Source organism: Calonectris borealis, chromosome 1 (genome assembly GCF_964195595.1).
Source record: "Calonectris borealis chromosome 1, bCalBor7.hap1.2, whole genome shotgun sequence".
Classification (NCBI taxonomy): domain Eukaryota; kingdom Metazoa; phylum Chordata; class Aves; order Procellariiformes; family Procellariidae; genus Calonectris; species Calonectris borealis.
The window spans coordinates 95,337,175-95,363,411 of NC_134312.1; the positions used below are offsets into that span (position 1 = coordinate 95,337,175).

General features: G+C 39.5%; 2 protein-coding genes across 20 annotated transcripts in view; both read right to left on the minus strand.

Annotated features, from left to right (window-relative positions):
• IMPG2 (interphotoreceptor matrix proteoglycan 2) overlaps positions 1 to 5,342 on the minus strand; it is a 69,770-nt gene extending 64,428 nt beyond the window's left edge. For both annotated transcript variants that reach the window (XM_075168091.1, XM_075168081.1), the window contains exon 1: positions 979 to 5,342. In XM_075168091.1, the coding sequence (XP_075024192.1) occupies positions 979 to 1,057 (79 nt within the window). In that variant the 5' untranslated portion in view covers positions 1,058 to 5,342. The remainder of the gene's footprint in view (positions 1 to 978) is intronic.
• A 200-nt stretch (positions 5,343 to 5,542) lies between these two features.
• SENP7 (SUMO specific peptidase 7) overlaps positions 5,543 to 26,237 on the minus strand; it is a 46,546-nt gene continuing 25,851 nt past the window's right edge. For 17 of the 18 annotated variants that reach the window (XM_075168149.1, XM_075168190.1, XM_075168197.1 and 14 more), the window contains 12 exons: positions 25,915 to 26,088; positions 23,287 to 23,549; positions 22,078 to 22,211; positions 20,765 to 20,881; positions 19,109 to 19,228; positions 16,779 to 16,871; positions 15,736 to 15,947; positions 15,251 to 15,306; positions 14,873 to 14,910; positions 14,576 to 14,644; positions 12,199 to 12,349; positions 5,543 to 7,804 (listed from right to left, as the gene is read on the minus strand). In XM_075168149.1, coding sequence (XP_075024250.1) covers positions 7,667 to 7,804; positions 12,199 to 12,349; positions 14,576 to 14,644; positions 14,873 to 14,910; positions 15,251 to 15,306; positions 15,736 to 15,947; positions 16,779 to 16,871; positions 19,109 to 19,228; positions 20,765 to 20,881; positions 22,078 to 22,211; positions 23,287 to 23,549; positions 25,915 to 26,088 — 1,565 coding nt within the window. In that variant the 3' untranslated portion in view covers positions 5,543 to 7,666. The remainder of the gene's footprint in view (positions 7,805 to 12,198; positions 12,350 to 14,575; positions 14,645 to 14,872; positions 14,911 to 15,250; positions 15,307 to 15,735; positions 15,948 to 16,778; positions 16,872 to 19,108; positions 19,229 to 20,764; positions 20,882 to 22,077; positions 22,212 to 23,286; positions 23,550 to 25,914; positions 26,089 to 26,237) is intronic. The other variant, XM_075168180.1, reaches the window with a different exon arrangement.

Consider the following 26,237-nt stretch of genomic DNA (forward strand, 5'->3'; position numbering starts at 1 on the left):
TTAATTAATTAATTAACAAGTTCCCTTATTCCATGCTTTCTTTCCACAAGAAACATTTATAACCCTTGCATCAAGAAAGCTGCTTGAATAGACACCTTTCACCACCATGAGATAGGTCCCTACCTGACTGGAGTGGGGAAAAAAAGAAAAGGGAAAATAAGGCTCATCAGCTTTAGCTTTGTTAAAATTCCCTCTTATGTTAGTTGTTCCATGCCACTCCAGAAGCAGCTTTCCAGCTGAGGGAAGAATGTGTCTATTTGGTTTTAGTCTGACAGTCTAATTCTCTATCCTCTGTAGTCAGCTGATCTGAAATTAGTTAATTCAACATTCTTCTTTCACTTTTTCCCCAGAAAACATGACTGAAGAAGAATCACAATGAATCATTTATTAGAGAAAGAACAGTAATAAATATATAGCATTTTTCATCCCATAGATTATGAGCTTATTCTGCAGCTTCAAAGTCAATAGTGCCTTTGACTTTGATGACTGAAAGATGAAGAATGTGGTTATTTTGATGGTATATTAATAGTCAGCTCTAGTGCAGAACACCACCACCGGTACATCAGAGGGAGAAGGGAATTTCAAAAAAGGTCTCTAAGGCAAAAGCCCAATATTTACTCAAACTGACGCATCTTCAGTGTGCATAAGCAGAAGACAGAACCTCACTTTTTAAGATTTAATACAAAATTATTAAAGAAAAAAGCACAAAGTAAAAAATTTATCAGTATTTACTGTCTCTCAAAGTTGGAAAAACTTGCCTCCTGTAGCTACATTCTACATTCAAAACAACACAAGTGGACAGTAATACCTCACTCTTAAGTATTCCATATTTACACTGATAACATGGCACAGATTTGACCAAACATTTCTTTGTATTAGTCCCCTTTGCTGTAATTAAAGCAGAGAGGTATTTTTATTTCCACACACTGCCGTACGTAAACTTTGAAAACAAGAATATGAATAAGATTTCTGCATTACCTGCAGCTATTTGAAGATCGCCTTTAATCATTCCCAAAACCAGAAGGCAAAGAAAGATTTTCCAGATGAAGCCAAACATACTTATTTTTGCAAAAAAAGCAATATGCAAGAAAAAAAAGAAAACTCCTTTTAGCAAAAGAGCTGTTGTCTTTAATGTATCCTTGAACCAACCAAGAGCATTGCCCTTCTTGAAAATGTCTTGACGTCACATATAATTATCTTTGGAAAAAACATTAGGTAAAAAAAGTCAACCAAGACATCCTGGGAATATTCTTTTCAAAGACAGTATTCCGCTTCAGTGAAGAAACAAGGAAAGGTGATGGAAGTAAACTCCTTGGAGCCAGCAGATGGACTGAGACAATTTTTTAATTTTAATCTGGCCAGCTAAGCTCTTTACCAGAGCTTGTCATACCATTAACAGACAGTCCAAACAAGGACAGCACCTTTCACATTTAATTAACCACGTTTTTTCATTGGCCCTTCAATTTCTGCCCTTTTTTAAAATTATGCTGACCACAAAACATGAGAGGGAGCATGCTAGTCTCCAGTGGAAGGTCTCCGTGTGTTTATCTTCTGCTTGTACACATATCTAAAAATGCACTGACTCGCTTATGTAGATGCATATGTAGATTACACCCAAGCAATCTTTCTGTAAGATTGTTTCTTCTGGTGACAGAGCTAATACAGCCCTGTCACCCGAGTTTGTGCTAAAGCACAAAATCTTGTGCTGTTACACCACTGTCCCTTGCATCCCAGAAGAGGTGCTTCCCCCAAAGATAACGCCAGGGCAAGCTGTGATTCTTTCATCTCTGTTCAGGTATTATCTGACACGAGCAGTAGGAACAAATTAGTACAGGTACCTGAAGAGATGATCAGCTAAGAAGAACTGCAGAAAGGACAGAGCGCAGGAAAGCAGCAGCAATCTCAGCTCCCCTCCTGCCAAGGGTCAGCTCATTGTGGAAACGTGTATGGAAGCAGTCCTGCGACGCCAGACGGCATTTGGACCACTAGAAAAACCCTGTCAGGGCTGTGTCCTGGGTGGCATTAACTCAGGACTTGCTGGTTACTGTGTTCAGATCAATCTCAGCAAACTGCTTGTTCGTCTGAAGTGACTATTTTTGGTAGTGGTTTTGTGTAAATATTTCGAAGCTGGATTCCCAAGGCTTCCCAGATGACGGTCTGCAGAGCATTTACACAGAGCTCCTGAGGTATACAGTGCTGACTCCTCTCTTCTAGCTGCTCTGCTGAACTCCAACAACGCAGATAACACTGATAATTCCTGATATTACACACAGGACACTCACAGGAATAAAATAAAACCACCTTTGTTTTTAGGCTCTGTCTTCTGACATCTAACAGGCTCTAGTAGGTATTTTTCAACACAACAACGTATTTTCCTTGGTTTTTCCACAAAACTACTAAATTACACTTTAAGTTAAACCACTGAGCTGCTCTAACACCCCCAAACAGTTTTCTTAGAATCAGACACTTTGGATCTATCAAACCAGCACCGTTCACTCAGGCTGGCTCTGTCAAGCTAACTACAATACTGGCAGAAGCACCAAGCGCAGTACACCACCCTGGAGCTGTAAATTGAACGGTCCTGATGATACGAGGCACAGGAACAACTGCACTGGTGCTCATAAACTGTTTCGAAGTCCTATTCAGCATCACTAGGTAGACAGAGCACTTTTGAGGCTAGCTTGGGTACCTTTATTACAATCCTGGATTCAACAACACAGACCAGCCTTTTTTTTTAATCCTCTGCAGAGACTGCTGCTTTCAATGTCATGAATGCTTTTCAGTTGCAAAAATGCAACTGAATCAAGATTAGAAATACTATACAGGCTTATAAAGGCAAAGGCTAACTTACCTCAAGAATGCATGACAACTAATCCTTTTAGAGAAAATTCTCAGAATACACATGCTTCAGTAAGAGTATGAAACCAAATTAAAAGTTTTCCTGGAGAGTCTTCAGATTTACGGCATTACTGGTTTTTTTCATCAGCAAAGTACTCAAAGGCACTCAGAATATGAATAGTATAAAAACTACCTACTTTATATCTCAGTCAAAATTTGTTTTCTATGGTATGGCTATGTCAGCTTCTGTGTGATAAAATATTTTAAACATTTAAATTCCATTTCATTAATATTAGTTCAAGCTATCAATTTTAAATTCAACACTGATTTCAGCACTGAAATTTAGATTTGCAACAGCTGAAAGTCTTCTACACTTACGATAGCAAAATGCATAACTAAAAGCACAATCATCATTCAAAGGTCCTTAAAACAAGCAAAACAACTCTTGCAATAGTTTTCAAAAATAAACTTAGAAAATTAACTCCTCTCTTCATTTGACTAAAGCCTTTACAGTAATACTTTGCATCAGAAGATGCATAATTCTTCACTTCCAGCAGCCAAATTGTATGTGTTCAAACGTACCTAGGAAAAGTACATTCTTGCTAGGGAAAAAAAGGGAAGTATAATCTTAGTGACATAACATGCCAAGGTCACATCAGTTACCTCTAAAAATAAAAAGACAATTTTCTGACAATTTCTATTTCTGAAAAGACAAGACGTGCTTTCATATAGCAGATATGAATTAAGCTGAATTATAGTTCTCTACAAAGTGATGGTCACTGAAATTCTGCTACAGCACACATATACTGTTCTAAATAATTTCATTGTTTTCAAATGCAATTTATTCAAAAAGCTAAATCCACTCATCTGTAGCTAAATAATGCAAAATAAAGGTATACCTTAATGAAAATGCCTCATGACGGCAGACACTCCCTATCTCCAAGCTCGCAGGGGTTAATAGAGAGATTATAAATTGCCTCCTGTGACTGGACTACGGCAACTGAATTTATGGCATTTGACAGGACTTGCCAACAAAATTCCCAACCAGTTCAGCTGAGAAAATTAGCTTAGATGAAACCTTTTCGCTTGTTCAGTTTCTGTGGTTGCTGTTGCCAAGCATTTCACCATTACCACTTTTTGCTTGTGCTCCTGGAGAGTTCTCTGGTGAAGTGTCTCCCAAGAATAAGCAAGGTCTGAGGCTGTTTAGCCTTCCAGCTGAGCAAATTCAGCCCACCGTAGCCACCTCTTCCATCAGACAGTATTGTAAAGTATCTGGAGCAGAAAAATCAGGAAGTGAGGTCAACCAAATTGATCTAACACTTCATTATCTACTCTGTCCTTACAAGCCTATTCTCAGCATTCCTCCTTTTCTGAACTGTTGATCAGATAAGTATCTTTTACCTTGCTCAACAGTCAAAGATGATCCCGGTGCCTGTGCTTCATCTTTGAACAGTGTTTCCAACTTCAGTTTGGTTGGACAGAATTATTGCTGTTGGTCTTGGTTTTATTCGACCATTAATGGAAACATTTTCAATCCTGAGACCTTTCAGGTCTCATTTTGTAATTCCTGCTTTTCCATCTAGAAACCAGAGTCTTTTTTTTGAGGGGTTGCCAGAAGCAATATTCTGCTCCCCTGTCATAATCAAGATAAAAGTGTTACTACTGTGGCTTTTAAGTCTTTATTATTTTGTAAGGTGTAGTACTTACTGAGTACAGCAAGCTCATTTCAGGGTCAAATGCTAGGAGGTGACTCCCAGAAAGGACAGATGGACAGCAATGAATCTATGCCTGCAATTCCAGAGGAAAAACACAGCAGTCCGCAGATACTTTTAAAAAAGCACACTTGCAGTTTCGTGGTTCACTTCTCCAGTTCTTGATGAAAACTAGGGTTTTTTTGTTTTTCCTGGAAGTTTTACTTCCTACAAGTTACTTCTCTTCCACCTTGTTTCTTGTGTCATGCTTGCCAATAGTACCTTAAACGGATCTTCATGACTCAGATTTCTTCATGGAAGCCAGCTTCTTGTCCCACACAGCCAGAATGTAGCATTTTCTTTTAAAGAAACTGATAGCTACACTTAACACTTTGAGTACAATTCATTGCCTTGAAACCAAAATTACACGGTGTAGGGTAAAGAGCCTTACAAAGATTGATTTGCTTTGAAGTATTACACTACTCCACCATTAACAGGGATTAATACAGGAAATGGAGATGCAGGAGATGTGCAAAAAGGTCCCTGAGTCAGTCTGGTGCCTTATATATGCTAAAAGTTATCTTTGGGGAATTCTAGCAGGTAAAAAGGAAGCACGAAGATGCTACACCTGGAGTGTAACTTTTTCCACAGACACTTCCTAGCATTCACCACATACATGTTAAATGCAAATGGCTGGAATTAGGTGGGTTGCTGCTGGTGGACCCAGGCATTTCCCAGGCTAGCCATTCAGGCTGTCAAGACTGTCAGCCTAACTACAGAAAACAACTGTAAGGCTCTCGAGTCAAAAACAGCCTTGCTTGTCACAAGAAGCTGTGAACTAGCTGCATGCCTTTATAAGGACTGGAGAACAAATAATCACTTCGAAACAAATTGGGTTAAGATACACATACTGTGTATATACCTTAAAAGAAGTAAGATGGCCTATCTTATGCTTAGCTCACTGGCTATTTGTGGCAGCTGGGAAAAGAATGGTAACAATCACAGTCAGCAACTTCTGGAGATAATTTTAATATCAAATGTATTGGCATTCTCATAGCACATACCTAACAAATCTACAAAGGCAATCCTTTAATGTTATAAAACCAACTTAGAAAAGTTTATACATGACTTTTTCTTTTAAATATCTATAAACCAGTCAATCTAAAAAACAAATTGCTTTATGATAAAAACTAACTTTACCATAACAAAAAGCCCAAGCTATTTGTCATAAGGGAACATTGAAAATATGCATCAATTAAAAAGGTATAGAGAAAGGGCACACATTCCTGCATCTTATCTTTCATCTGTCTTACAATAAATACACAGATTAACCCTGTAAATAATGCTGATGTTGTGATTTAGGTGATGAAAGCCACAAAACCTCTGGGATGAGCGGGACAGATGTTGGGGGGGGGGGTCGTGACAAACTACAGAATTAAAGTAGAAACAAAGACAAAAACCACACAGTAATTGCACTAGGCTGCTCACAGCTATACAGAAGGTAACTGTGCTCAGCAAATTATTTTGTTTTAAAATTGCCTCTCTTCTCCAGAAAGAATGCTTCCTGGTTTGAGAAACAATGGCAGGGGATTTTTTTGGATGACTGTACAGAACCTGAAGTAATAACTGGATTTTCCAAATGCTAGGTTTCAGAGTTGTCTTGAGGGAAGGGGCCCTGAGAATTCTGCAATGCCGTAAAAATGTTCACATCTTTGGGTTGCCCTCAGTTTTTATTTTAACTCTCTAGCCTACTTCCAGGTTTAAGAGCTCTGGTTTTGAACATATGTTTATGACACAGGTGGTTTTGGTGGTTATCTGGCACATGGTCCTTCTGAAGGGTGCAATGACATTTAAGTTTACTTACAGTGGGGAACAGGAGAAAACATCCTCTTAAAACAGTCACCTTCTATTGTGCAGTAACGACAGAAAAAAGTGTGCACATGTCAAAATGTTATTGAAGTTTTATGTGATCACTGTTTGAACAAAAACTACATAAATACGTATTAAGACAACGATAAACTTGTGCTAGCTTATCAAATCAAGTCTGAGTTCAAGCACTCAAATATTTGGGCATCTTTACTCAATTCTCCTGAGCAAAGTATAAATCCTGTTTGTCTTATATGTAAATTACGTATCTTAAAGTCATTATATATAACATAATGACCTTTTTGTATGAAAATGGCCTTATTTTTCAGTAAAACACCTCAAACTTTTGAGGTTGTTGAGGCACAACCTGCTTGCCTTTCTAATGCAAGTGATGCCGCAAGATGTGCAGGTATAACTCCCAAAAATAAGGCGAATAGGATTAAAAATCTACTGCCTACATGTATTGTATCGGCATGTACTTTGAGACCAAGATTTCTTCTAAAATCTTGCTAAGCAAAAAAAGTCATTAAAAAATACTTTAAAAAAATCCACTCTTGACTTTTAAAAGATTTCAACGGTCACTGTGAAGCAAATGTTTCCATTCATGGAAATAAATTTTTATGATGAAAATGCTAGGGAGGGAAAAAAATAAAAATAAAAAAAATCAACTCAGCAGCCTCAAATCCTGGCAGAATTTTCTGACACATGCAGACTACTTCTGTATATAATCAGAAACAAAACAAAAAAATACATCTCTAAAGAGAGTCAATATTGGATCCTCAAATTAAAACAATACATAGTATTCATTCTATCTGTATGAGCTGCAAAAACGAAAGAGACACAGTATAGGGTCAAAATCCTGTCTTCAGGCCTGACACCTACATGATCATCCATGTTTCTATAATATTGGAAAGAACAGGCTCCAAAAGATGAAAATATTTTTACATCCTTGTGGCACATGCCTATACGCAGCTTTCATATTCCAAGTAAAGAATCAATTAGCAATCCATATATATTAGCTTTAACTTACATATTTATACTTTTATCTACAACCTTCTCCTTCCCACCCCCAACTGCATTCTATGACTACACAACCCAAATGAAAAAAAAATCTTTAAATAAATACACTGAACAAACAAAATACTTCTTGTGGTGGTGGTTTGTTTTTTTTTGTCTTCTTCGCAAGGCAAAAAAAGCCCAAATGCTGCTAAGCAGAGTTCCAGTTACTCTATACAGCAATGTTCTTTGCCATGTCTGGCTTATTAGATTTATTAGCTGCTGCTGCCACTATGCTGTTGAAAGTGCAGTTGCAAGATCAGGTCTCGAATTTCTTCTCTTTTGCTTCTGATCAGCTGACGAGGGAACCAATTCTCCAGATGCAGTGGCTGGTCAAAGTTCACTATGGGATTCTGGTAACAGAAAAAGGAATATTTACAGCATGAATTTCCTAAAGCAACCTTCAAAAAGAATTTCAAACTCTTCCATTACTGCTGAGACCAAGGAGGCACAAACAAGTTTCCATGAGACACTGACAGGCTTCAAAGTCAAATGCCAGTTCCTCCATGGTAATCGCATATATACATACCCTTATCACAAGCTACTCATGGTAAACACCAAACAGGTTAACACCACTTCTCTTAAAGATACAGCAGTAAAAGCACATATTCACGGCAGATTCCATGTACTATGATACAATTAGACATACTCTTGATATCTAACAAGGGACAGATACACTTTGGTCACAACACACACATGTACAAACAACGGTATAGGGAAGGATCAAGCATACAGCAGTTAAGCATGATGAGGTTTTGTTGCCTCAGGCATGAGTTCTGTCACGAGCTGGTCTGCCTGATAGAAGACAATAAAGTGAGACCGCTCCCAGCAATTTTAGCAGGACATGAGAGGGAGAGAACTTGCAACAAAAGAGGACAGCAAATCGAAATGGCTAAGAGATGCTGGCAGCTTTGGCAATAAGACCAAAACACCACATCTGATTTGCCAAAATCAATTTTTTTTCCTCTTTCCCTCTTTATTCTTTTGCCATGCTTATATTTCACCTTTTCCTTCCTTTGAATAAAGTAGTATATGATAAATTGAAAAAGCAAAGCGAAAAACACATCATGATTTGCAGAGCCCTGGTATGTTTAGCACAAATTACAACCACCTTGTGCTGGCCTTGCACATGCAAGCAGAACATGACCCCACTGTTAGAGAATAGGCAGTTCAAAAGCATTGGTAAAGAATTTCATTTTCCACTTACACAAGAGCTCAACTCATCTATCACAGCATCACAGAATGGTTGAGGATTGAAGGAACCAGAGGTCACCTGGTCCAAGCCCCCCTGCTCAAGCAAGGCCACCTAGAGCCGGTTGCCAGGACCACGTCCAGACAGCTTTTGAATATCTCCAAGGAGGGACACTCCACAACCTCTCTGGGCAACCTGTACCAGCACTTGGTCACGCTCACAGTAAAAAAAAGCATTTCCTTATGTTCAGAAAGAACCTCCTGTGCTTCAGTTTGCATCCATTGCCTCTTGTCTTGTCACTGGGCACCACTGAAAAGAGAGAGCTCTGTCCATTTTGCACCCTCCCTTCAGATATTTGTACACATTGATAGGATCCACCCTGAGCCTCCTCTCAGAGTCCCAGCTCTCTCAACCTTTCCTCACAGGAGAGATGCTCCAGTACCTTAACCATCTTTGTGACCCTTTGCTGGACTTGTTCCAATAGCACCATCTCTCTCATGTACTTGGGAGACCAGAACTGGACACAGGACTGAGGAGAGGGGAAGGATTACCTCCCTCGAACTGCTGGCAACATTCCTCCTAACATAGACCAGGATACTGCTATCCTTCTTCGCTGCAAGGACACACTGCTAGCACATGTTCAACTTGGTGTCCACCAAGACCCTTAGGTCCTTTTCAGCAAAGTTTCTTTCAAGCTGGGTGACCCCCAGCATATATTGATGCCTGAGGTTGTTACTCCCTGAGTGCAGGACTCTACACTTCTTGTTTAACTTCATGAGGTTCCTGTCAGCACATTCTCCACGTCTCGAGATCCCTCTGGATGGCAGCATGACCCTCTGGCGTTATCAGCCACTCCTCACAGTTTTGTGTCATCTGTGAACTTGCTGAGGGTGCACTCTGCCCCAACATCCAGATCATTAATGAAGATGTTAAACAAGACTGGACCCAATATTGACTCCTGGGGTACACTGCTAGTTACTGGCCTCCAACTAGACTGCCTGCCACTGATCACCACTCTCGGGACCCATCCAGTCAGCCAGTTTTCAGTCCAACTCACTGTCTGCTCATGCAGCCCACACTCCATCAGCTTCTCTATGAGGATCTTATGGGAGACAGCATCAAAGGCCTCGCTGAAGTCCAGGTAGACAACATCCACTGCTCTCCCCTCATCTACCAAGCCAGTCATTTCATCATAGAAGGTTATCAGGTTGGTCAAGCATGACTCCCCCCTGTCTTTGTGAATCCATGCTGGCTACTCTCAATCCCTTTCTTGTCCTTCACATGTCTGGAAATGGTTTCCAGGATTAGTTGCTCTATCACGTCCCCAGGGATCCAAGTGAAGTTGACCAGCCTGTCACTTCCCAGGTCCTCCTTCCTGCCTTTTTTGAAGATAGGAGTGACATTTGCTTTCCTCCAGTCCTCTCCTGACTGCTATGACTGTTCAAAGACTATCAAGAGTGGTCTCACAATGATATCAGCCAGCTCCCTCAGCACTCATGGCAGCATCCCACTAGGGCCCACAGACTTATGAATGTCCATTTAAGTATTCCTTACCCTGATCCTCTTCCACCAGGGGTATGTCTTCCTTGCTCCAGTCTTTTCCCCAGTCTCTAGGAACTGGGATTCCTGAAAGCCAGTCTTATTAGTAAAGAGTGAGATGAAGAAGGCATTCAGAAGCTCAGCCTTTTCCATGTCCTGTGTCACCAGCGCCCCTGCCCCATTCAGCAGTCAGTCCACATCTTCCCTACTCTTCCTTTCGCTGCTTATATAATTACAGAAGTCCTTCTTGTTGCCTTTGACATCCCTCAGCAGATTAAACTCCAGTTGGATTTGGCCTTCCGAATTACATCTCTGAATGCTTGGACAGTGTCTCTGTATTCCTCCCAGGTTACTTGTCCCTGCTTCTGTCTTCTGTGTACTTCCTCTTTATGTTTTGCCAGGAGCTGCTCCTCCATCCATGCAGGCCTCCTGGCATCTTTGCTTGACTTCCTGCTTGTTTGGATTAATTGTTGTTTAGCTTGGAGGTGATGTTCCTTGAATACCAAACCAGTCTTCTTGGACCCCTCTTCCCTTCAGGACCTTATCCCATGGAACTCTTCCAAGCAGTTCCCTGAAGAGGCCCAAGTCCAGGCTTGTGATCTTGCTTTTTGCCCTGTTCCTTCCTCTCATGATCCTGAACTCCACCATCTTATGCTCACTGCAGCCAAGGCTGTGTTTGACCTTTACATCCTCAACCAGACCTTCCTTGCTTGTGAGTATGCGGTCCAGCAGAGCACCTCTCCTCATTGGCTCCTCTATCACTTAAGGTCAGGAGGCTGTCATCAATGCCCTCCAGGAACCTCCTGGACTGGTTTTATGTCCTTCTGTGTTGTCCCTCCAGCAGATGTCAGGGTGGTTAAAAGTCCCCCATAGGGAACAAGGCCTGTGAACGTGAGGTTGATTCTAGCTGTCTGTAGAAGGCCTCATCCAGTTGTTCTTCCTGATCAGGTGGCCTACAGCAGATGCCCACTACTATGTCACCCATATTAGTCTGCTCTTTAATCACTACCCATAAGCTCTCAGTTGGCTCCTCATCCAACCCTCGGCAGAGCTCCATGCATTCCAGCTGTTCTCTAACATAAAGGGCAACTCTACCTCCTCATCTTCCCAGCCTGTCCTTCCTAACAAGCCTGTATCCAATCATCACAGCACTCCAGTCATGTGAGCTATCCCACCACGTCCCCGTGATCTCAACATGATCACAGCCCTGCAACTGCACAAAGATGTCTAATTCCTCACATTTATTCCCCACGCTGTGTGCATTAGTGTACAGGCGCTTTGGAATGGCAATCTGTTCTACTACAGAAGAAAAACCTGTCCACTGGCCAAGGCCCCACACAAGGCTTTCCATGCACAGGACTCTCAGAGAGAACGTGGACCACATGTATAAGCATTAAACAAGCAGAGCCATTCAAAGGACAGAGCAAGATGGCAGCGCACTCATCAGGGGGAGGAAGAGGTGGGGACACCCTAAAAGACAGTGCCTGAAGCCCAGCATCTGCAGATGTTTAAAAAAATGCGCTGAACAGGAAAGAGAGGCTCCCTTAGCTCTGCGCATTCCCTTTTAAGGATTCCCTGCTCCCTGTCTCTGCAGAAGCTGCTGCCTGCAGAGCCATGCAAAGGCCAATAATGCACAAGCTGACCAAAGTTTTAGAGGCTACAAGAAGAGATGCACAGAAAAGATGCCTTTGCAACATCCGTAGGCCAGAAATGTGTAAACTGACTCCACATACACCCAAATAGTTAGGGATATTGAATGTGTCAACATAAAAGCAACATTAAACTACAAGGTAAGAAATGTTTGCCAGCAAACACGGATGAGAAACTGTCTCTGCTCCAGATACAGAGACCCCTGCCACTTCTTGAAGAATGGGTTTTATCTCCTCTTCCTCAAATGGCTTTGACACTTTTGAGGCTGAGCATCACAGGCTTTTATGTCTGGCTATTTCCCTCAGAAATAGGTTTTTTGGGTTTAAGGTGATTTTGGGGAAAGGAGAAGGTAGTTTCCATTTGTACCTGGAAGAAGCTTTCCACATATTGCAGCAAATAGACTCCACAATCACTGCTGTTATCTTGTTTAGGCACCCTGGGACACAGGTCAATCATAGTTGATTTATTGAATTCTCGATGCGTTTTTCGTTTAGCTTCCCATTCCACTTCAAGGTACCTACAAAAGAGAGCAAACAGATTAAATACTTGAGAAATAACTCCCAAGCTCAATGCATTTTGGGATACTACTCAATATCGTTCTGGAGCTGGCCAAAAAGCTAAAATAGCTTTAACCAACTTCTTTCACGGAATCTATCAAAGAAATTCATACAAGGAACAACACAATCTCCACTATCCAATATTCTATCACACTCAGAGGCATCTCTACCACGTAACATGCAATATACAAAACAGAAAGATGCATGATGTTATTTGAAAACAAAGTTATTTGTGCTGAGTTTCTTCAAGCTATTAGGATACCAGGACATTTTTAAACCTTAACTAAATGAAGAACTCAAGTAATCTTTCCTGGCTATCACACAGATTTTTCCTGGGTTCATCCTAAGAGGCCAGCAGTGGTTTTCTAACCTAAGCAAACCATTAAAAAAACTTTAGAATTCACCTTAAAAACAACTTCAGTCACAATTGCACCAATATAACCCTTGCAACCTTCTACTGTATGGGGTATACAAAGACTTGTTAAAAACCTTAAGGGATCACTTCTTTAATGATTATGACTTGTATTATTGATTACGTTAATTATTATGATTTGTTATCAGGCTTTTCTATTGTTCTTCTGCTTCAGTAGCAACTCACTGACCCCACATTCTGGGCTGGACACTGATTTTGAAGACGGGATTGAAAGCATAAGGGTCCGATTTTCAAAGGCAACAGTTACCTATACTTTTCTGCTGACTTCAGTCATTATTGCAAAGGCTCAGGGCTTGTGAAAATCAAACATAAGGTCTGACTTTACGGAATAAAAAATATATACATTAAGCCAGACCTTGTGTTTGATTTCTAAAAGCCTCAAGTCCTTGCAACTCTGAGAATAAAAATACATATAAAACACCCAAAACACCTTTGGGGAAAATGGCAACTGTGAAAAGAAGGCAAAAATGAAACAATTCAAAGATGAAGACAGTTCAGGTGAAGCACATTCCCTAGAAACTGCAAGAACCTATGACTGTAGACTTTAAAATTAATTTGTTTGAGCCTGACCACTGCCCAAAACACAACAAAAATCAACTCAAGGAAAGAAGAGGTCACAGAACCCCTGCATCAGTTTCCTTAAACTTCTGCTTTCAGGATGTAACCACAAATTGAAGGAATAAGAGGTCTGCTGCCCAAACTTCCCTCATGTCACAACTCCATAAATCACCTCTTTGTTTTCTGACTTTTCATGACATCTCTCTGAACCCCAGGAAACCACCCTCTCTGAATTTCAACCCCAAGAGTAGCTCAAAGCATAGAGCACTAAGTTAATACATCCCGCAGAGATTAAAGGGGGAAAAAAAAAAATTGCTATTTCATTCTTCCTCCCAAGACACACATGGTGAGAAGGCCTCTCTATCTAGGGAAAAGAGGGTTTCACAAAAATTTCTGATTGTCATCTAACACTCACATAGTATTTTGAAGAATTTACTTTTACAAGAAGGAGGTACTATCTGGTTTACAGATTTTTTTCCTTTCAGTGAAGTGGATACAACAGAGAACAAAAAGAACAATTCTGTTTAGCTTCAAATATTTAATATTAGCAACTTCTTAAAAGGTTGTTGATAGATGTCATTAGGAGTGTGTAAAAGTACTGAAAGTTTGAAGACGTTCTTCCAATACTTACATACTTATCACATAAAAGACCGAATATATTTTTACTCTCACTTTTCAAAACAAATAATACCATTCCGATGTAACTATACTGACACATCAAGCTTTTAGACAGCTTCAGTCTAGTTTCTACTTTTTTGCACATAGATAGAAGTGGATTTAACACTGTAATTCTGTAAGCTCCATCAAAAAAATGAAGATCAGCCCTTTGGAAAATTAATCATTTAAATTTCGAAGTATTCATTTTAAAGAATCTCTTTTTCTACCCTTAAAACCACCCTCCATTACTGAAACGGAGGGGATTAAAAAAACCCCAAAACCCCCCTCTACTTTTAATTTTTTTTTTTTATTTTAAAAAGACTATTCACTTTACAATTTTTGCATCGTATCTGGGCTGCAGAACAAAGACAGGCTTTTCACACAAGCCTCTGTATTGCTCTTACAATTTTCTTTGTCATGGCTCTTTATGTATTTTCCTTTAGCATTAGAAATGTACACCTTTATAGAGAAGAGTATTCTGAAAATGGAAATATGACCAGCAGCATCTTTCTAATAAGTAGAAACTGTAGTTACTTACTCTCTCAAAACCTGAACTGTTTTCTGCACAGAACCAGCTTTCAAAGAATCTAAGATGAGTATACAAGGCCTGCACACAACAAAAACAAACAAACAAATCATTGTAGTCTTTCATTACTAACACTACTGAAGCAATATTTTGTCTGCATACAGCTTAACAAGAGCATCAGTATCTGAACAAACACGGAAAAAATGGACAAGTTCCTACAGCTGTGACTTTATGACAAATAACTGAATGACTGCAGAATTTCTTAATATAATTTAATGATATAATATTAGTATGAAAACACAAACATACCTTTTACAAATCTGCCTTTTGGAATTACTTAGGGAGATCTGGGAGAAGGAAAAATAAAAATAACCTTAAAAAAACTAGAACAATTATAAACCTAAATGTCTTCATAGATTTAAAGGTAAAGCCGGAGAGGCTCCCATTTCAGAAAGGGAGAAACTGGTAAATAATTTTAAAAACACGTGAAAGCATAGCATAGGCAACATAGGTAGGCAAAGGAGGACTTCAGGGTAATTTGAAGTGCCTTGCACATGCTGCAGGCCACACAAACATCAACAGCTGCTGCAAAAAAAGATGATGCAAAATCACTTGGTCAAGTCTCAGAGCCTTCAGAAACACAGTAATACGCTTCCTCCTTCCATGTCAGTACAAAAAGGCACTTACTTTAGAAATACCTGAATCCAGGACCGAAGCAGAAGCAGCAATGTCATCATTGCCACCTAGTAAAAAAGACAAATTAAAAAGTCTTAAGAAAATATTTCCTAACTGAAATATTTTCATTTTCAAATTCATGATTATTAGTATTCAAAATATGATAGTGAAGTACAGAATAATTTTGCTTCCCTTCTGAATGTTCAAATAGCAGAGTTACTGAGGGCTTGCCTTCCTGATAAAATTCTTACTGAAATCTAAGAACTTTCCACTCATAATGGGATCTGAGCCACTGATTTTACACGTCCCTTCCAGTATTTTCCAGTTGCGAACAACAAGAATGCAGCACAGTCCTTGCTATGCATGGTAATACAAAAACATATTACATCAATCTTGGCGTGAAAGATACTTTTTAAGACATCATATCTCTCCTCAAGGATTAAGACACTTTTAGAACTGTATATGGCTTGACGTAATTTTTTTTCTAGATTACCTACCTTTTGAGAATAAACTTCTGTTAGCATCCATTTCTTCTTCATCCTTGCAGTTACCAGGAAAGGCCAACACTGAACCAGTTCTAGTGTTCTCACTCTCTGACTGAAGTGGAGACTGTTGAGGCTGGTGATATAATGAACTCTGATGGGGACACTCCTCATACACATCGTCTTCTAACCAAGGAAAACAGATAACTGCAATGTACCAATGAGACCTGCCCAGCAGTGGGGAGAGGGGGGGAAAAAACGTCAAAACTGTATAATATTTGGTTCTGAAAAGGATAGGAAAAGTTTTTGTAACATCGAGAGCTCATGGACAACTGTTCTGTGACACATAACCATCGCTGCCATGTTCCTTCATGGCATCTCATACTAATCCTCTCACTCATTTTTTTACTTCGCATTGTGGCATAACAGCAAAAATAAGTATCAATTCCTTTAAAAAAACCCAACAAACCCACCACAGCAATTTATCAGTGTCTCACCACCCATCCCACACTGTAAAAAACAAAAAAAAAGTAATAAAATAATCTGTGATGGTGATCCCAGCTTTGAATATAGCTGAAGGTATGGCATGCCTCTAGCCTTATCTCTTTCTGCAGCTGTTTTGCATATGTGACTCTCAATGACTATTCAGTTTGACTGGAGTTTCCATGCGCAGGTCAGTTATTCAACCAGGCCAAGGCACAGACCATGGAAGTACTACTCCTGATCCATTAACACTAGGAGTTTCTGTGATTTCTTTATAGAAATATTGCTTAAGTGCACAGGAATGATCATAATGACACACAAATTATTTTGAAAAATACATAAAAGCAATTTTCAGTAAAACAAGAGATGTAAAGTTTACTGAAGACAACTAAATAAAAAGTTTAACTCTTGAAGAGGCTTCAAAATTACTCATTTTACACCTGTTACTTCTTCAAAATCTAATGTGTTCATTTCCAATGATCCAACCTTACAGCCATAAATCTTTCTGTTACCACAACATTCAAATATTTATATCTTTAAATATCAGAAAAAGTGTCTAAAACACATAGACTTACTCCTCATTCACAGGCACAAAGATATAATCTTTACTGAAGATGTTTATATGACGAGTCCACGTTCTTACTCTTCTGTGTCTTCTCTGTGCTGCTCTGCAGAAACCAAATGACAATTGTTATTTGGATTTGTTCTTTTTAGTTAAAGCAAGGTATAGGGATTAGTACTCCTACATCTTCCCAATCCCTCTATGGGGTTTTCATTTACTCTTGAAATTTTCCTGACAGAGAAAAAAATAAATCAGCACACCATTAAGCCCAAGTGACTAATAAGCCATTTCCGAACCATCTTAAACTCTTCTGGAAAAAATCATCCATAGATTTGAAAGGATTTCTTGCACTTATTTATCCAGTAACTATTATTTACTACACTAAATGCAAAAATCCCATCTAAACACCAGCCAGAGTAAAAACGGACCTGTAGCAATTTACAAACATCTATGACTTAAACTTCACAGTACCACTTTCGAAGGCCTGTCTAAACAACCTTATCTTTTGAAGGAAAAAGCTAAATGCCTTGCATAAGGTCATGCAACACACCTGTAGCAAAGCCAGAACTGAAACAGATTCCCTCCAGTCCTGAGCTTTAAATGCTGGAGCACATTTCCAGTCCTATAGACATAAAGCATGAGGACAGGATACTAGGAGAAAAAGAAAAATTTGAGAAGAAACCTAAATTTAGATTTTCAACTTTCTTAGTTCGCAAAAGTTGAAATAGAAACCAATGGTTCATAGAACTTCGCTCCAATAAGATCTGAAAGCAAAATTCACTCTACTCAGGAGACACCCCTATTACCACTCTGATTCCATCCTGATCTGTGATCAAGAAACATAACTTCAGTGTAGGAGGAACAGGAGAAAAGGAGTGAGGAATGGAAAACAAGCTGCTATGGGACTCTGCATAGGCCAGCATTAAGTGAAGACTTGCTGCAAACTTCCTCTACTACCCGACTCTAGAAGCACTGGGAACTTAAAAGGGGAAGGCATGTTTGCAGCCTGGGAAAGCACCTATAGAAGGAGCTTTCTCAATCTATTGCCTAAGCAGTGTGAAGAAAGAGAAGCAAAGGGTCTTTAAGTTAAGTAATTACATCTGTTGAGATTAATTTCATTTACAACAGTACAGAGCCCAATTTTCCACTATCCATTTATCCAAAAAACACCACAGAAACAAACAAACAAAACCCAAACTAGCTGGAATCACAGGTAAGTATCTAAGCCTAAACACAAACCTAGAATTTCCAAAGCTATCTCCTGATCCAGAGCAGCTACAGTCCTTGAAATATGGTGAATGAACAGTGCCATTCTAGTTCCTCAAGAAGGTTATGGACAGTCCAGCCTTGTAAAAGGAATCAGGATCAAGGCACAACAGCATTCTTAAAATGGATAATTCTGTCTCCACCTCAGAACATTCAGGGTCAGAAGACAGTAAAATGATGGAAGACATTCTCTCAAGCACAGTTCCTTGAATTTTTGAGACATCTTTGAAAATATTACAGAAGTTGCATTTTTTTCCCTTTAACATAGCTTTTACCCAGCAGTGACTGTAACACAAACAAGATGGCACGCCTCTTTGTGCAGGTGGCCTTGTTTGTCAGTAGAATGAAAAACCTGGGGACTTCATGGATAACAGGAGAAAAATCACTTCAGAGAAACAGAAAAAAACTTTGATAAGCTGAATGATGAAAACAGGATGAAGGTTGCTGGCAAATCATCACTATAAGTGAAGTGGCAGGGCAAGCTGTACTCTCAAACATCAGTGTTGAGAAGGAACGGAAAGTGTGCTAGGGATGGTCCTACCCTTTAGACAGTCTTAGCTGGAAACTCAAAGTGATACAGGGTTCCTGAGCTCTTAATGATACCAACTCCAGTGTGCTTAAGTGCTAAAAAACAAATGTATAAACTTGGTGTGTAAGAAAATTTTCTTACTAAAAATTTGGACAATAATTTATTACCAATATTGAAAGTAAATGAAATACGTGGCAAATCTAAAAATATTTTTAGAAGTGCAATTTCTTAAAATGATGCGTACCTTGCAAAACTCTGGAGTTTATAATAAAAAGATCAAAATACATAAATAATTGTCTGAAGTAAAGATTCAGATAAAGTTGGAGAAAGGTGATAACATTTTCATTCATATTCAGTATGAATCACATGTAGATATTAATGAGAAACACCAGTATGCTTAAATGGTGAGTTACAACATTTAGCCACTAATCCTTTGGAGAACACTGATTACTGTTTTATGTGCTAATTAGGAGATGATCTGCAGAACTTCCAAGTGAAATCAACAGACAGCTTATTTCTGGTCATAATGGCATCTAAAATGAACTTACGAAACTTTGAGATCCCCCTCAGAGTTTTTTTCTGTCCTGGTCAGGCACTTATAGAAGAAACTGCTAAAAATGTATGTACGATCAGCAAGATGTTTTGGCGCCTTCTCCAACAACAGGTATCTACCAAACAAAAAAGAAGGAAATTATTAAATTCCTTTTCTAGAAAGTACCATTACTGATAAAAACAAGGACAATTATTTTAATGACTTATCATACTCAGGTTATGCTTACTCAGTTGCCTTCACAGCCGCTAATCATGCCAAACTTTTCTCTCTACTCTATTTTCAATATGCACATGGGTGGACATCATCAGAGTACGTAACAGCCAAGCAACTACTAAGAATGCAGTTATTTTTTATCTCAGATTTGTGCTCCAGTATTAATGCTTCTGAATTTATTTTTGGAGATAGGTTTCTTGCAGTTAAGACAGGCTTGAAATTCTAACCAAGTATAAGCCTATGGAGTGTTACACTCCTGCATATACAAAAAGAATAGAACAGTTCAGTACTATAAATTGTCCATTTTACTTCTACAAGTTATGCATGTGAAAGTTAAGACAAGTATTCTACAGGTACTCATTCTGTATGATTTTACTGTCGATCATTTTACTATAAACATCAGCTTAAGTGCTTATTCTGTCATCCTAGGAGGCCAAAGCTCTCATAATTGCAGCCATTCTACACAAGGTGCCTCCAGCTTCACCCGATGACTTGGACAACACAGTCATACATGACACAGCTTACAACACAATAAAAACTGAGAATGTTGAAAGTCTAACAAATTTTAAAAGCAGATGGGTTTCTGCAGTGATTGCATTAAATTCCTTTATTCAAATCTTCCTTTTCTGGTGAGATGAAGATACAGCTATTGAGAGGACCAAGCTGCAAGATTTATTTCCAGTTTAGAGCAAAATATAGGTGGCTTTGCTGTAAAACCACATCGAAACACTCTGGTACACGCTTCCTTTCCCACTCCTCTAGACAGTGGGAAGTTTTAACTGGCTTCCTATTGCTCACAGTTACCACAGCCATGCTGGATAACAAGAAAATGGAATTCTTGCAGACAACCTTCAAAAGAGCCAGCATTCTGCTTAGGTTTAAGTCAGCACAGGGAAAATAAACCTCAGCTTTAGTGAATGGTGGCCCACAATGCTGGTTCTGGAAAACTTGCTATTACAAGCAACTTTAGCAGGAAGGCATGAAGCAGGCAAGCCAAGCACAACTTCCTCGAGAAGTATTAGCTGTGTTCCTTTCTGCAGGAGCTGTGCATCAGAAGAATTCCTGAACTCTTGCACAGAATAGCAGAGGATGCTCCACTTCATGCAAACTTAGTAAATAAACTACCTCTACTTTATTCAACTACCTGCTTAAAACTGCTCAGCACTTTCTGTTCTGTGAGGTCGCCAAGAGGCTTTTTTCCCCCAGCTATTCTGTCTGGATTACATCACAGCCCGTTAGAGGGACAAGAAGAATGAAACTGAAACAAATTAAACTGCTGAGAATACACAAAAGCTTTAAAAAAAGTCCAACTTACAAATTCATCATACTGTTACTTCTAAAATTGCTGCATCGTATTTAGTGACCAACATTTACAGTAACATTCAAGTCCAGATCAGGTCCCAGAAAGAGGGGTACAAATAAAGCTGTGATTACTTACTTAAGATAGAAATCAATGATGACATCATTGAGAAACTCTCCATATTCTAAGCACTCTAGGTCTTCTCTTGTGACTCCCAGTCCTCCTTTTGCAGGTGGAGGTGGATAAACAATTAAACTAGAAAACACAAATCACGTTGTAACAGTGACAAACTGTGTTTTACAAGACATTCTTCTTAGTATGGCTGTTCCACATGTAGAAGATTTTCTAGAAAACCTGTTAAAAGTGGTATTTCTCAAAACAGTTGACTAACTCAAAAGTCCTTTACCATTTCTTCCTCCAATAGTTAAGTGTTACAAAAGAAATATGCACCCCACTGCACACTGAAATTTTGAGAAAACTTTTCAAAAGTAGATTATTTTTTCATCTTGTTTTTCTATTTTTGATAAAAGTAATTGATAAATGGCTATATAAAATGGGAAGAAATACTAGGGGACATATTCTCAAATGGTACGAATGAACAGTGATTTTCTATTCATTAAGACTCCAGTAAGGACTCCTACATTTCCAAGCAGGAAACTTGGGTTTACACACCATGCAGCATATGTACTGTAAATGGTTTGAAACTGCCCAAGTTACTTCTAATGCTAGTATTTAAAAAGCTCTAGATTAACAACCGTATTGCTTAACTGGAACCATGAACTGAGCATTTTTGCCGTTGCAGAAACAAACCCAACTGCTATACTGTCAGTAAAAACAGCGACGGAAAAAGGCAAGAGTTCTTAAGAGAATTTACTTCACTAACGTTTGCCGTTCTAGAAGTATGAGGACTAACAGGCTAGTGCAGACAGAACTGAGGCATGTTAGCGCTCTCAGAGTATCTTGCTGCATTACATATTTGTGTGTTTTCATTTTCTAATGTCTTTTCTTAACCAAGCTCCTGTACTAACTAGTAAATTGTATGACAAACCAGTTACAAATAGATTGAGTGTGACAGAACAGTGAAAGAAAACATTGTTTACATTAAAAAAAAGGCTCAGCTTAAGTTAGCAATAGTTTTGCTGTGATATGGACTTAGATGGACACTCACAGAGGCCATGAGGTCCCTGCCTTCCCACTGATGCATCCATGATATGAGCTTGTAGTCACAATTCAGGTATTCTCTAATTTCTGTCATCCTGTAACACACCCATTTTGTCTGTTAACTATTATGATGGAAACAGGAATAACTACATTCACACTTGGTGATATTTTAGATTTCTAGAGCATCTTTCACACAACTTTCAAATCAACTGGAGAATGCTTTTATTCCAGCAATTTGTTTATTCCATTTGTTTTATTTTCACCTTCTCATTTATATGAAATATACTTACTTCTTAACTACTCCGGTTTCTCTTACTTCTTTCCATTCTTCATTCAGTGCCGAGGACAGAGAGATAGAATAGCAACCACTATTCTGCTTATTTGCAAGGGCATAACTGGGCCTGGCCACTTTTGGTTTTGATTCCTAGGAAAAAATCCAAACAACAGTAACAGTAAAAAGCATTGCACAGCTTGATATGTAAAACAGAACACACAAAAACCAAGCCTGAAGCCCACAGGAGTATCCTGCACCACTGAAGAGGAATCTTGCTGGAGAGCAGAAGTGTAAACATCAGTATTTAGGCAAATGTTCCACTGCTCAGACAATAAAAAAAGTTAGGTCCCTTTTAAAATTATGACAGGTTTTCATCTGTTCATAACCTCTCTCTAAAACTGTTTAAGCATTATTCAGCCAACTGATGCAGAATTGGTTTTGGAGAAGAAACAGGACCTGAAAGGATGGAGACAAGCATCAGACTCTCTTACTACGAGCTGTGTATGCTTGGAAGGTTTGAAAATCTAGTTCTTAACAACTTGCCTAAAAATTATACAGATCTGAACTGGCTGGCTCAATTTTTAAGTCCCCAGTTTCATAGCCAGATTGATCTGTTGTCTCTGTGCTTTTCACTGATGGGTAGAAACATAGGTAATTTCTGAAGTGACAATGATCTGGGGTGGGGTTGAGACATTTACTCCTCAGAGGGAGGTGTATTAACACATTAACTTGCACAGCCTCATTTCCTCAGCAGCCTTAGGAATCATTTGGCATTTCAAGCTGTGGAGCCCCCACAAGAATGTCTAGAGGTGTCTGGAACGAGCAAGATATACACGTCCTCCTCTGCTGCGCCCCTTCACTTCCAGCTCAACTGAAAAATGGCTCCATCACTCATTACTTGAATTACTCCCAACTTGCTGCCCTGGAGACTCCACAAGCGCAGGAGATCCCTGCGGTTCTAGGCATACGCAACTATGAGTCAACCTAAAGCTTCAGTATTTGCCACTTACTGACGAGGTCTATACACTGTTCCTCTGTGGACACAATCTACTTTACTGCAAAACTTGTCCCATTGTGAGAAAGAAATAACAAACATGACTGATTTTTTTTTTTTGAGCTATGGATTAGGAAAGAATTTATTTTCTGCAACTGGCTGATCTAAAATTTACTAGAATATGTGAATGCCAACAAGTGGTGATGAATCAAGCAATAGCTACTCACTAACCTGAACTGCAGGCTCAGGAGCATCTGAGGTATTCTCTTTTGGCATACATTGCTTTAGTAGATCTTTACTGTTACTCATAAAAGAGCTCTCTTCAGGAGAAAGGTCCTTAAACAAGGGTAACGCTTGCTTCAAAGACAAAAAGTCAGGGAGATCTGGTGCTCTGTTCTTCTTGCTCACATCTCTAATCAGTTCAGTCAGTCTGTCTTCTTCCCATTCTGTGAGTGGTTGGGACACTTTAAGAAACACAAATTCACTAGATTTGGCTGGAAAAAGGAGAGAATGGATAGTATTAGCTATTAGGTTACGTGATAAAAACTTGTCTGCACACCCACAAAGGAGCATAGAGAGACAGGCAGGAGGGGGAGCCCAATACCCTGCCAGGTTCATCACAGGGGCCATCAGCTCACTAAAGACCCACCTCCACAAGCCCAGAGGAGCACAGGGGCACAATGGCTGGTAGGAATCCGAATTAAGGACTGGGAGGAAGGGACACGTGGTTTGGGCCTTTCCTAGGGCTCTCCAAGGAGAACCTTAGCCCCAGGGTCTGGACCTGAAACCCACCAAGATGAGTCAATGCCAGAGCACCTTTTGGACTGAGTGGGAGTTGCTGCTGAGGTGTACGGCACACATGATGGGATGCAAGAGAAGAGCATTTGGGGATTGCACAGGACTTATTATGGGATGTTTCAGGGAAGAAGGCAGGCAAAGGGAGGCATTTAGGTGATTTGGGGAGGAACAACTGCGGGAAAATAAGAGGGCTAAGGGCATAAAAAGGGCCAGTCGCATCTAAATTCTTTGCTGGTCAGTACGTTTGTCTGGATCAGCACAATCTTTCCTGTCTTCTTATTAAATTCCTTTCTAACTCCCTCCTGGGTGAGGGACTGTCTATTTGATGTGTGTGTATGGGGGTCCGAGTGCAGCAACTGGAGTGAGCGCATGTGCAAGTGAGCATGTGATTGATAGCAAAGATCAAGCCAAACTAGGTGAATAGGTGAAGTGCCCTGGGAGCCAGGGGGGTGAGCAGGGGAGTCCTGGCCAGCTGTGCCTGCGTGCCCATGACGGTCTGTATCAGCAACTAGCAGTGGCCACGGTGGCTTGTATGTCCAGGTGCCAGCAACTGGGGAGACTCGGATCCAGGGCCAGCAACTGGACTGACTGAGTGTCTGAGCCCAGCTGACAGAGGGATCCACCTTGTATGTATGTGTGTGTGTGCATCTATGTATATATAGACACACACATATATGTATTTTCTCACTAGTGGGCCTCCATCCTGCTCAGCCAGAGAGGGGAGCAGGATGAGGCTGTTGGTGCTGCCTGTGCTTGTATGAGTGCTGTGTGTCTGCGTTATCTGTGTGGCCACCTATGTATACATGTGGTGTATGCGTGTGCTCTGTGTGCTCCACCTATTGGGACTACATCTTCAGCCTTGCTACTGGTTGGACCTGGGGACATGGAGCTGCAGCAGCCTCACCCCTCTCGGTCTGTCGGATCCAGCATGATATATTTTCCTCTAAAATTTACACACTAAGAAGGCAAAGCAGAATCATAGCAACCATTTCCACAATCTGTAAAACCACCATTGATTTGTTTCAGTTTGAAGAAGTCTCTACATACATTTCAAAATATTTCTACTACTACATATTTAAAAGGCATAAAACATTCAAGCATAGAAATTTAATAACAACTCCTGAAGGTTTCTCCTACAACAAGACTGTAATCAAGGTAAATAAACCTAAGATTAAAAAGTGCCTCAGAGCTTCATACTCAGATTCCATTCATTCCACTGGGAGCTGTGTCTATAGTAGCTACCAGTAACTTTGATTAACTTACATCAGGTAAAGGTAACTCACTGCTAAAATTTCACTCAGTATCTCACTTCAAACTACTCGTGCTCCTTGTGTAAAGTTAATATTACTTATAATTTTTCTTCATACAGGTGATGATTGTACAGGGTAAACATACTGTTAAATTTCACACAGGCAACTCTGACACCATCATTTTGTCAGATGTCATTTTGCAATGATTTTGCTAATGTAAAAACCTTGTGTGATTGTGCCACTCTGAATACTGGAGCAAAAGTTATATTCAGTTTTACAGAGCTTCACGCTAGAAAAACAAATAGAATCAGTCCATAAGACTCTACAGACTAAATAGCCCATTCAGCCTTTAGAGGAAATTTTCTCCAGTAATAATGCAATGGCCCAATGCAGTCTTGTCAAACACCAAATCAACCTTTATCTGCCAAGCCCCTTGTCTAGCACACACATTACTCAAGAGTAAGGACACTTAAAACATCCCATTTATTTTAAAGGGATATAGTATAATATATTTTTTATATACTTTATAGACAAGCCTAGTTTCAGAAGGCTTCCTCACACAGATTACAATTGAACTGTGTTACAAGGTCTTTTTATTAAGTAGCAGTGGTTTTGAATCACATTATTTTGGATTTTTTTCCCAAATACAAGTATAGCGAGGCATTTTAGAAAAGCAAAACTGACCAGCTTGTCTTTAAAAAGTTAAAAAGGCTTTCCTCAGTATTCCAGAAGCACAACTGTAAAATAACCGCTTTACTGACATGCCATATGTTAGACCTTTTCATTGCATTGAAGGAAAAAGATTACTCACATGGCTTGTTGATAACTGACTTTCCTAATTGGGTTTCAATCTTTTCTACATAATCCACAGACAACCAAAGGAAAATGATCGTTGTTGAAGAACAGCCACCATCACTTCTCCACAAGCCAAACCTTCTCAGATCCAGAGTATCCACTGTCAGCTTACTATTCTTATTAAGAGCCACTGTGGAAAACAGAATTTAAAATAACCATATCTTTCACAACCATGGGTAATTATAAAGTCATACATGTTATAGTAGTTACATACTAAGACATAAGTATAATCAGAGTGTATTAAAACAGTACTTGTAGATTTTATTCCTGGCATTACAT